The sequence below is a fragment of the Artemia sp. Qi Xiang Cuo genome, chromosome 11 (assembly GCF_049724085.1).
Source record: "Artemia sp. Qi Xiang Cuo chromosome 11, ASM4972408v1, whole genome shotgun sequence".
Classification (NCBI taxonomy): Eukaryota; Metazoa; Arthropoda; class Branchiopoda; order Anostraca; family Artemiidae; genus Artemia; species Artemia sp. Qi Xiang Cuo.
In genome coordinates this window covers 43732630-43744791 of record NC_142804.1, presented here as the reverse complement: position 1 = coordinate 43744791, position 12162 = coordinate 43732630, and the positions used below count along the sequence as shown (strand labels likewise).

The 12162-nt window shown below is 33.8% G+C and overlaps 1 protein-coding gene across 3 annotated transcripts in view; it reads left to right on the top strand.

Moving 5' to 3' along the window:
* The first annotated feature begins 1727 nt into the window (after positions 1 to 1727).
* Positions 1728 to 12162, top strand: part of LOC148947007 (histone-lysine N-methyltransferase eggless-like) — a 66798-nt gene continuing 56363 nt past the window's right edge. For 2 of the 3 annotated variants that reach the window (XM_089096813.1, XM_089096811.1), the window contains exons 1-2: positions 1728 to 1800; positions 9456 to 9747. In XM_089096813.1, the coding sequence (XP_088952939.1) occupies positions 9484 to 9747 (264 nt within the window). In that variant the 5' untranslated portion in view covers positions 1728 to 1800; positions 9456 to 9483. Of the gene's footprint in view, positions 1801 to 1845; positions 1983 to 9455; positions 9748 to 12162 lie in introns of those variants that run through there. The other variant, XM_089096812.1, reaches the window with a different exon arrangement.

Below are 12162 nucleotides of genomic sequence, written 5' to 3'. Positions count from 1 at the left end.
TAGCGTTAAATAGACAAGAGCTAAGTATTATAGACACGTTGCCTATTTTACTCAAAGCTTGTATTGCCGACTTTCCAACTTTTATCTTTAAGTGTGCAAGAACCAAGACTACCGATCTAATAAGAAATTCTATTGTCCCTTTTGCCTTCGAGAAACTCAATGATCAGCTCAAGAGAGAAAAATTCTCAACTTTAGTCGATGAAAGTACTGACAGGACAGGATCTAATTTCTTGATTATTATTTGTCGTTATTTATGTTTCAGTTCAGGTGAATTAAAGAATATTTTCTTGCTCTTCTCGTGGTTCCTGATGTCAGTTCAAATGGTTTGAACCCACTAAATAACTTAATGACCAATGCATTCTTTACTCAAATATAGTTGGCTGTGCTTTGGAAAATGTCACTTTAGTTAAAAATAATTCACCCTGGCTTACAAAAATTTGTTTTATTTTTCATTTTCGTTCTGTTCGTCTGCCACGTTCATCCGAAAAAACCTTCATCCGATATCGTGCAATTAAGTCATGATATCTATAGTTATATTCTGAGAAGTGAGAAGTTACAAGCAGAGCTGAATTAATTGTAGCATTTTCTATAGGCAGTTGAGCATAGCCTGCTCTATCCATGTGCAGAAAAATGGTTAGTGTGTGAATCAGTTGCTGACCGCTTGATTGAACATTGGGTGGTACCCAATAAGTTGCTTAAGATATCATTCCTAGAAGGAATAGATATTAGTCCTGTCAATCTTTATTTGGGTCTGGCCACTCCAATAGTAATATTATATCACTTATCTCTTGAATATGATTTACTCGTTGTTCACGGACTAAACGTGTAATTTCCAATTACGGACGTAAAAATCCATAAATCAAAGTCTAGTTTTTTATCTTTTCTTCAAGGAATAGGACCCAAAATCAACTGAGGCCTGGAAAACTTGAGTGTTTTCAAATAATTTTTCAGATATTTGAAACTTCAGCGATGTAAAAGATGTACATTTTGGTGCAAAATTTCAATTATACGAGCTTACAAGCATCAAAATGGTTATGGTTGAGGAGCACCAAGTGCAAGAGGTAAGAAAAAGCTGTTTAGCACTTTTTATCAAGCTCTAAACTGAAATTCCGAAATACAATTGCGAATAAGCTCAAAATACCCGTTATTGGATATAGTAAAATATCTTTCTCCAAGCGTAATAAATTCCGGACGAGTAAAGTCATTTATTCTTTTTGTTTAGATCTTTAAAGGATACTTTCCTCATGTCAATTTTTAGACTTAAAAAACAGTTTGGAGACATTTTTGAGTGTGGTCATTAAAAATTGTTCGAAAAAAGGTCAAATTTCATCCTAATCTGCTCAAAGTTTCTTATGAGTCACTATTTCTGCTGCAAAAGCGAAAAAGTTCCAATTTATAGAAATTTAGAAGGGGGAGTTCAATTTTTTTTTAATGAAGATAAAAAAAAGATATTTCTGGAAATTTTCGGTGGAGATTTTATTTTTCAATGTAATTGCATAAAAAGCTGTTGTTTCAAAATTTAGAGGAGACAGCTGCCTCCTCTCCCAAGTGCCACTCTTGGTAGCCAAATAAATGCACCCTGCGACAGAAGATTTTCCTATCAAAAGATTTCCTATGGTAGGAGATTTTCCTATCAAAAACTGCGAAAAATTACGTTTTTATGCGTCTGCACGCAAGGGAATTTTTTTCTCCGCGGCAGCCCTGCTCAGGTTTTGGTTTTTAAACTCCTTCCAATGTGTAGTTCACAGATGCTTTTATCCAAAATGCTCTTATGTTGAACTATTTCATTGAGGGCTATATGTAAAATTGACCTAACTCATAGTTTAATTTAATGACGTTGAATTGTTTTTAAACAAGGCAAATTTAGTTTATGGCCTAGCTGAAACAGTGCTAGGCCTAATGAGGATCTGTCTGTTTCTGTAGGCTAATTAGCCTAGGCTCACTACAATATCCTTGATTTCTGGGTCTAGACTATTTTAAAGGTTGTACTCCTATCATTTGTGGTCTAAACTGGGTAAAATTTGGTAAACTTTTACCAAATCATATTATTGAGTTAGGAATAAAGTGAATACACCATTCAATGCCCTTTTGGTAGGCTAAATATATGCCAAATCATATTATTGAGTTAGGAATAAAGTGAATACACCATTCAATGCCCTTTTGGTCAATATATACCAAATCATATTATTGAGTTAGGACTAAAGTGAATACACCATTTGATGCCTTTTTTTATGCTGATTACGAATATAATAAGCATTTCTATCAGAAATGAATTTCAGCCCCCCCCTATATATGCCAATTCAGGGTTAGGTTAGGTTAGGTATAGCCTATATAGCCTAGGGGGGGCTGAAATTCATTTCTAATAGAAATGCTTATTATATTCATAATCAGCATAAAAAAAAGGCATCGAATGGTGTATTCACTTTATTTGAAACTCAATAATAGGATTTGGTATATATTGACCGCCCTTTTGGTCAATATATACCAAATCATGTTATTGAGTTTCAAATAAATTCAATGCACCCTTCGATGCCTTTTTTTATGCTGATTAAAAAGATAATACGAATTTCTTTTGGAAATGAATTTCAGCCCCCCCCCCCTATATAGGCTTTACCTAACCCAACCTAACCCTGAATTGGCATATATAGGGGGGGGGGCTGAAATTAATTTCCGATAGAAATGCTTATTAAATTATACCACAGATGATGATTAACTATCATCACTGAAGCTGGTGGACACAGGATTCGTCCTATCGCTAGCAAGTGTGATTTAAGGTAATATTTGTAATCAGCATAAAAAAAGGCATCAAATGGTGTATTCACTTTAGTCCTAACTCAATAATATGATTTGGTATATATTGACTGCCCTTTTTTATGCTGATTATGGATATAGGCTAATAATCATTTCTATTTCTTGTCTAATAATCAATGCAAATTTTGTTTCTGATGTAAATGGGAGGTAAGTTTAAACTTTACCCCCACCCCCCTAATGTAGAAATATATACCCTGAATTGACATATATAAGGGGGGGGGCTGAAAATTATTTAACATATAAATTATTATTATATTTGTAATAAGCATAAAAAAAGGCATCAAATAGTTTATTCACTTTATTCCTAACTCAATAATATGATTTGGTATATATTTACCACCTGTTTTATGCTGATTACGAATATAATAATCATTTGTATTGGAAATGAATTTTAGCCCCCCCCCTATATGCCAATTCAGGGTATATATTTCTTCATTAGGGGGGGGGTAAAGTTTAAACTTACCTCCCATTTACATCAGAAATAAAATTTGCCCCCACCCACCCTAATGTAGAAATATATACCCTGAATTGGCATATAGCCTATAGGGGGCGGGGCTAAAATTCATTTCCAATAGAAATGATTATTTTTTTTTTATTCTCTTTATGAACATAATAGGCCAATCACTTCTATTGGAAATTCAAATTTACCCACCACCCCTAATGTGCAATTATATACCCTGAATTGTAACCTTGCAAAGAAGTTATCAAGGTAAATTTTTACTAAATCATATCATTGACTTGCAAATAAAATAAACATACCATTTGACGCCTTTTTTATGCTTTTTTTTAGCATAAAAATTATTTGTGTCAACACTGTATTGCACCCCCACCCCTAGCCTATATACAGATTAAGGCTATATATTTGCACGGTAGGGGGATGGGGGTAAATGTTGAATATTCATATAATTTACATCAGAAATAAAATTGGCCCCCCCCTGATGTGCAAATATATACCCTGAATTGGTATATATAGGGATGGGGGTAAAAGTCATTTCCAACAAAAATTAATATTGTGTTTGGAAAGAGAATAAAAAAAGGCATTGAGTGGCATATTCACTTTATTTGTAAGTCAATAATATGATTTGGTAAAAATTTACAGTTATCAACACTAGTAAATTTTTTGAAAAGTGGTTAAAAACAAAAAACTAGTTTATAAATAAGTTGTTCAAGAGTAACATATTCCGAAAATATTTATTTATAACAATTCAAACCTCATTTATTAGGCAGCTTATATACGGTATAAAACATTTTCCTACCATTTCAAGTTTTTCAAATGCTGTCAAAAAAATAGTGCTGGATTTTGCTACTCAAAACTTTGCCATCAACAATTCAGGGTATATTCCAATTCAAGGTATATATTTGCACATTAGGGGGGTGAGGGTGGGTAAATTTGGATTTTCCTATAGAAGTAATTATTTTATTCATAAAGAGCATAAAAAATACATTGAGTGGTATGTTCACTTTACTTGTAAGTCAATAATATGAACTGCCAAAAATGTACCCAATTCCTGTTATTTGAGTAGAATTTTAAGCCATATCAATTTTTTTTTTTTTTTAAAAAATAAGGAAATGTATTTGCATATCTTTAAAACCTTCTTTTAAATTGGGATTGAGCAAAGCTATTTGCTAAATTTAGAAAAAAAAAACCACTGATATGGCCTAGAATTCTACTTAAATAACAGGAATTACATTTTCAGAACTACAATCAGAGAAAATATATCAAAACATGATGATAATAAAATACTTTAGAAACAAAATTATGGAAACTACAACAAAGAATGATAGAAAGCTGGCCACACAGAATGCATTTTTTAAATACCTAACCCCTAACCACCTTTATATATTAAATATTTAGTTAAAATATTGGTACTTTGTAGTTTTTCTCACTCAAAATAAGCAAATCATAACCAATTCTGATGAGGCAAACCAGTTATTGTTAGATCTTACACAGTGTAATTCTTGAATATGTTTTTTTTTTTTTTAACAGACACATACCAATGCTCCTTTTGTAATTTAATATTACCCCTCAACGTTTTCATGAATTAGTGCCACAGCCTGCTTCTGATATGCAACCTATTCACTGGCAATCTTAATGGAGCATTAGCTTTTAATTTAGCACAACAAAATTGCTACTTTATTCTTATTTTAATAGGTTATCTCTTACCAGAATACTAAAGTTTTTTTTTTTTTCAGCACATCATATCAAAATGCTAATTGTTTTTACAGTTTTATGCTTTACTAATAATATCTGATTTGGGGCAGTCAAAAATACTGTTTTAATGCAATATTGTTTATGTGGAAGCTGTAAATTTTCAAGATCTCCAATTACTCTGAACTACTACTACTACTAACAACTCATCACAGCCCCAAGACGCCTGAGGCCAACACAGCTACGCACGTTCGTCCTCCATTCCAATCTATTCAAAGCCTCCCTTTTTACGCCCTCCCATGAAGTTCCCATTTCCTTTAAATCTTTCTTTATGACGTCCTCCCACCCCAGACGAGGACGACCTGCTTTCCGTTTTGCCCTAGATTGTTGGCCAAAAAGAACAATCTTCAGCAATCTGTCATCCTTCATCCACATAATGTGCCCTAGTCATCTCAACCTTTCTTTCATTATAGCCCTAGAGAGAGGTATTGAACAACATTTTTCGTATAGCCTATTGTTTGCAATACGGTCAGTCAGCCGGGTACCCAGGACCATCCGTAGGCAGTTCCTCTGGAAAACATCTAACAAATCCTCCTCCACCTTTCAGAGCATTCACACTTCAATTTAGCATTTGACCAATGTTGTCGCTATAGATTATCGTACTGTACGCGAAGTTTTGAGAATTGTCTCCTTATTCTTTTTAACTTTTTTTTTAACACTGAAACAACACTCTGAGCCTGAGCTATTCTGCTTTTAAAATTTTCACTGCTCCAACCATCATTACTAATAATACTACCAAGGTAAGTGAAGCTGTCCACGTGATCAATCTAGTAGTACATATTTGTTTTATTTCAACACACTGTGAGTGAAACTGCTTCTTTAAAGTTTAAATGGCAATAAAAACAAGATCAAGATATACACTGATTATTGCAAAACACTGGACCTATTTCTTGCCTATGATACAGCTAAAGTATGGAGATCTGAGTTCAACATGTAGAAGCTACTTGGAAACAAATAACTCCAAGTGCTAATACCTTCTGGAATCCAAAAACAGCTCAAAACAGCCACTTGCTAGCAGCTGAACTAAACAGGATTGGAAGCTCTAAACATATATTCAATCCAATTTGTACCAGGTTGCCAAATGTGGTCCAGTGGCCTCATTTGCAGAACACATAATCAGCACTACTTTGGATAGAGTAGTCCAGAAATGGTGCAAGAGCCATCAAAATCACAAAATTTGGATTTCTTTTATAAATAAACATGCCTTTTCATTTTCTTTTTTTTTAGATTTTAATGCTTATCCATGCTGTAAAGGTTTCTGATAGATTAAAAGCATGGCTTTTCATTGAGATGCTAATTTTGTCTTCAAAAACTCTTAATAAACATACATAGGCATATGCAAGCAGAAGATGATAAATCTAGAAGGAATTGCTTTATTGAATAGGTTGGATTCTCTGGAAGATGTTATTTATGGATGCAAAAATAAGGTCCTTTAAAATTATTGCAGATAATTGTGTAGGAGTATGTTTTAGTAAAGTTAGCACTCCCTGGTTAATTTTGATCATAGGGCAGAAATCAAATAGAAAAATAGGAAGAATATAAATTTGATTCCTGATTTCAAGCTATTTCCAATTGCAATACATGGCAACTGTCCCTCATCATACCCCCCCCCCCCCCTAATAGGGCCAGATGTAGCTTTAGACAATACACATAAGCTTGCTTTTTTGCAGCTTTGTGCCTATTTATTATGAAAAGTTGCTCCAAAGTTTGAAATAAACCTAAATTCAAAAAAGGAAAAAAAAAATACAACATCAGCATTCTTTTGTAAATAGCCTAGGTTCATATCTGTAGTTTTTGCCTCCCCCCCCCCCAAAAAAAAAACAACACAAAATTATCAGATATTTTATTTCAGAATAAGATTATATTTGATCCCATTAAGTGGGAGGGGTTGGGATGCTATCACAATGGTAGCCTAATAGTCTATGGCATATTTCTTTTTTACTGTTATAGTTTTGGTCCTATACTATAGACTGACCCAATCTAGTTTATCCTCTCTTTAAAAATAAACACTGTAGCAACTAATTTTACTTCATTCATCACATTCAGAAAGTTTGTATAAGTGTTGCTTTCAGTTTAACAAAGACCCTAAGCTGTATACAAGAGTTAGATTTTGTGGAATTGGATTAGGGTTTTAAGTTTTTTTTTTCCATCAGAAGTTAGTTCAAAATGCAAAATAAAGCCAGTTCCAAGACAAAATTAGTAATCTTTTGTAAATAGCCTAAGTCTATATCTGCAGTTAAAAAAATAAATAAATACAACATTAGCTGAATTTTTTGCATAAATTTGGGGGTAATTATGTATTGTCCTGACCCCACTCAAGAAGTGAAGTTAAAAAACAATTCTTGCTTCATAATATGCAGAATAATTGTACGTAACACATTTTGCATGCAGACCTGCTATACTTTACCCCCCCCCCTAATGTGCAAATATGTATCCCCAATTATATAGTTTCAATGCATTCTTTAATTTATTTTTTAACCCGCTAAAGTATAAAAAGTGGAGTACAAATAGAAGAAAAAACCAAAAAAAATGCATACAAAGCGACTATATACACAGTAAAACACTAAATACACAGTAAAAGCACTAAATTAATGAAGGAGGTGGACAAACCCATGATGAGCTGGGAGAGCCTTCACTGTTTGGGGGAGTCTGTCAGCAAGCCCAACTAGCTTTTCAGTTATATCTGGAAGCCCAAAAACTGAGACAAGGTTACGGTTTTGGTACCACGGGGCAAATACAGTAGAAAACACGAAAACCGAAAATAATAAGAACGTAATGACCAAGTATATTTTCGCCCAAGAATGGAATAAACACCAGAAAGGAACAAAATTGAATGATCAGTAAAAATAGAATACAATTTAGCAAGGGTCTTCCTACTGTATTTCCCCTGATTTTCAACAATTTTGGAGTAAGATACTTGGATCTTTTTCTTACAATTCGCCATGGCTTGGTCTCGGAGAGATTTAAGATTCTTAGCAATTTTAATGCCCAACCACCAAAAAGAAGAGACACATGGGACAGAAAAAAGAAGCGCAATCTAAAGGCAAATTACAATTACTATTAAACGAAAGATATTCACATTTAGAGAAGTTCAGTGATAGACCAATTTTGCTAAGGTTTGTTACTACTGTAGACACAGAAACAGAAAGGCCTTTTCTAGTCCTACTAATTAGAAGTATATCATCAACATATGCTTTGTAAGAAAGATTAACCACCTAAAAAATACAAGTAGTTGGGATAGAAGATAAAACAAAAGAAATACAAAGTTTAAAAATAGAAGGGGAAAGGATTGCATCTTGTCTGACACCACGTCAAACCAGAATTTTAGAATCAGAAATAACTCCTTCAGTTTTTATTTGCAGAAAAGAATTAGCATAACAGTAATGAAGGAGAGAAACAAGAGAAAGATTAATGCCGTGACTTAAAAGGGAGAACAGAGCTTGTGGGCGCGCGACGCAATCAAAAGCCTTGGAAAGGTCCAAGGCGCAAAGTTGGAGTTCATATCCTATTTTTGTCGCGTCAATAAGACGATTAATTAGAACTCGACGGGCTTGCTGGCAACCTACCCCAGGCGAAAATCCAAGCTGATTTTCGCCAAAATGTGCACTCGAAATCGACGGAAGAAGAATATATTCAAAAACTCTTCTGAGATTGCATGACACAGTTATTGGCTGATACGACGTGCAATCGCTAGGACGTTTCTTTCTTTTAAGAATTGATGTTACATACCCACATAAAAAACTATCCAGTACCGCAGACACACACAAGCACATTTGGAAAACAACTGCAGGTGTTGCAAAAAGAAGTGGGCAATCAACATTTAAATGGTTGGCAGAAATGCTATCGCAATCGAGGGCATCGCAATTCTGCTACCTGTAACTTGTTTTTCCAGTTTTTGTTTCATCACAGTTGATTCAATTTACAGGTATACAGGTTGAAACAAGAAAGACGCATTGAGAGAATAGATGGGAAATATATAATTTGGGCTATATATTTGCACACTAGGAGGGGGGTGAAGATAAGAGGTCAGTCAAGACCTCTGCTCAACCTCAGTGCAACAATGTAAGTAATGAATAAAAATGCAGATAAAAGCTCACAGAACAAAATAAAACATGACAATCTTTTAAAAACAGCATTAAAATAAACATAAAGAAAGTTTCTTTGTATACATTTATGTTCTTATGTATACAGTAAGTGGTGGTTTCAAGAGAGTCCTCATTACTGGTATTTCCCTTTCTCATGATGGTCTTTTTTGTTATAAAGACAATATAAGTAACTAACTAGGCTGTTGTTATGTTGACAGGCTAGTTTGATATCTAATTGGAGCTTAATTGGTTAGCAAATGCCAAATCTCACATTTGGACAACTTCTTCCTTGTTCATTTACTGTTTCCTGTGAAAGCCATAGATAATTTGACTTCTTTGTTTACTTTCAGGTTCATTATATGTATAGACAATTGAATCATGTGTGATTTTGAGGAAGTTGTGGTTCTTGACAATGAGGAAGCTAGTGAATATGAATTTTCATCCTCAGCTGAACAAAGTAAACCTGGTGCTTCAGTTGCAGTCAGTTTGAGATGCGTTAATAGATTCTGCAGCAAAGCAAGCACAGATAAACTTTGGCGTGCAACACAGTCAGCTGTGCTGTATTTTCAGAAACTTTTCTGTGAGGAAAAAATGTATTTTATCTGTGAAAAATGTCAAGCCAAATATGATGAGTACTGTGAGGTAATTTGTTTTATCACATTCAGAGCTTGAGTCTGTGTTGTTTGCTATGTAATTTGCTTTTCTTGGAAAGATTCTTTAACAAATTTGTGTAATGGACTCCCCAATAAATAAAAAAAGGGGGAAACATTTCTAAAGTAAATATGAGAGATTTTGGGGCCAATAAGTAGGACCTCTAGTATGATTATAATGTTTCTGTATACAGGGAGGGAGGAGGAATTTTTAAAATTTGTAAAAATTTTACAAAGTCTAACCCCCAGATGTAAATTTGCCACAAGAAGTGTCAACTTGGCAGATACATGCATTAATATGAAAAATTTGAACATTATGACCAAGAAAATACAATTTCTACATTTTGACCCTCCTCCCCATGTGAATGCACCAAATATTCTGAACATGAGCCATGGACACTGTGAATGTATTTATATATCTATGTATTTTTCTTGAAAACAGCTCAATATTTTTTTTTTGAAAATTGGCACCTGGAGAATTTCTGCCCTGGAAAAAAAACGATCTAGATACATGACGAGCTAGGAAAAATTCGTTTAGAGCCTTAGTTTTAGAAACACATTTTTCATGTAAATGATGCCACATTCATCTGTCTTCATAGTTTGCAATTTAAAGAGCACATTATATGGTTTTTTCCAGGGGTGGAAGCGTTTTAGTATTTGTGACGCATGCAAAATTATATAAGGAAACGTCACTGAACAGCTAAAGTAGATGGAAATCGGAACAGCTAAGCAAAACACATTGAAAATGTATCTGTAGTAATGATGAATGAAAATGAAGCACAACGAGACATGTGGTTAGGATAAATGCAGCAACAAGTATAACGTCAAATCACAAGTGAAAATGATGGACAACGAACTCTGTGGTTAAGAATTTCTCAATTCAATTGAGATTACTGATTTGCCACTCAATGACTTGAAACTAAAGAATAACAGGATAAATGAGTAATTTCGATTTAGATGTTTCAGAGGGTATATGCAATAGAACATGCCTGGTTGTTACTGAATTATATAATAATGTAATTAAAGCAAAATGGAAATTACTAGGGAAAGCTTGAAAGGAAGCTTTTTGGTATGTATGACGTGTTTCAAAATCATACAGGAGAATGAATGAATCCGAACGACTAAAGCAAAAGGCGGGGAAAAAATGTCTGAGGTAATGATGAACGAAAATTAAGCCTAACAAGATCTGTGTTTAGGAGACATGCAACAACAAGCATCACAACAAACCACAAAAAACTGATGCGGTTTAAGCTGTTAAAAGACAAGTGATAGCGAGGATCACATCGAATCCTAATGAAATATGTGGTTAGAAGAAATGCAACAGCGAGAATCCCTATGAACTCTAGAAGAATGCAAATCCTTTAAAATATATGATTCTGTGGAAAATGAACAGAAAGAAGGAATTGAATGCACGCTCAAATTTCTAAATTCAACCAAAATTACTGATATTCACCTCATGACTTAAGACTAAAGAATAAGACGATAATTATGCTAATGCATAATTTCAGAATCCAATATATACAAGCGTGCCAAGTGTGAGCTTACTGCATTTAAGTCAACTAGTCGCACTTTCCTAGAGACTCTGACCAACTTTATGCTTTTATAAGTGACTAAAGTCTCGTGAATCCTATGGATTTATTTTAAATGAATTTTTGCTATTAGAAAACAATTTAAGAAAATATTTGCCAAAAATAACTGAGATACCTCAGTTTTTTGGACTTGTAAAAATTTGAACATAATTTTGACAGACTTAAGTAAAAGTAAACTATCTTGATAAAACAAGCTTACATTAACAAATCTATGAATCTGAAGTTGACCTATAGCTGTAGTTCCCATTCTTAATAGAAATTGAAGTTCAATAAGGTTTTAGAAACGCGTGATTCTATTTGAAATGATTTTTCTTCATTTCAATTTGACAATAATTAAATGTAAATAGTGAAGAGTATAAATGGAGGTATTGATGTTACTTGCAAAGTTTATGACTTTGATTTTGCTACACAGATTTTTATAACTACTAATGCTTAGGAGTGATGGGTTTGCTTTCCAGAATTAATTGTTAGCTCCTAGTAAAAGTAAAGCTTTTCAGAGGTCATCGTTTAGATTCTTTTGAAACGAATTTCAACCATTTTATAAGAAAAAAGTTGAAAGATTTCAAGGAACTTAGTATATTATCTAGTGAAAAGGCTGGTAGGAAAATTTGGTCTATTGATGTCTTATAACAGTTACTACACCTGAATATTAAGGACAAGGATGGATTCTCCACTCCCTACAATGTTCTAAAGTACCGTGGAAACATTGTGGTATAAATATTTCCGTTTTGGTGTTTTGATCCCTCCCCCCTCCTCCGCACGTGTCTATGTTTTGGTATAGGTGCAGTGTTCAATTTCACCGAATACCCCTCCTTTCG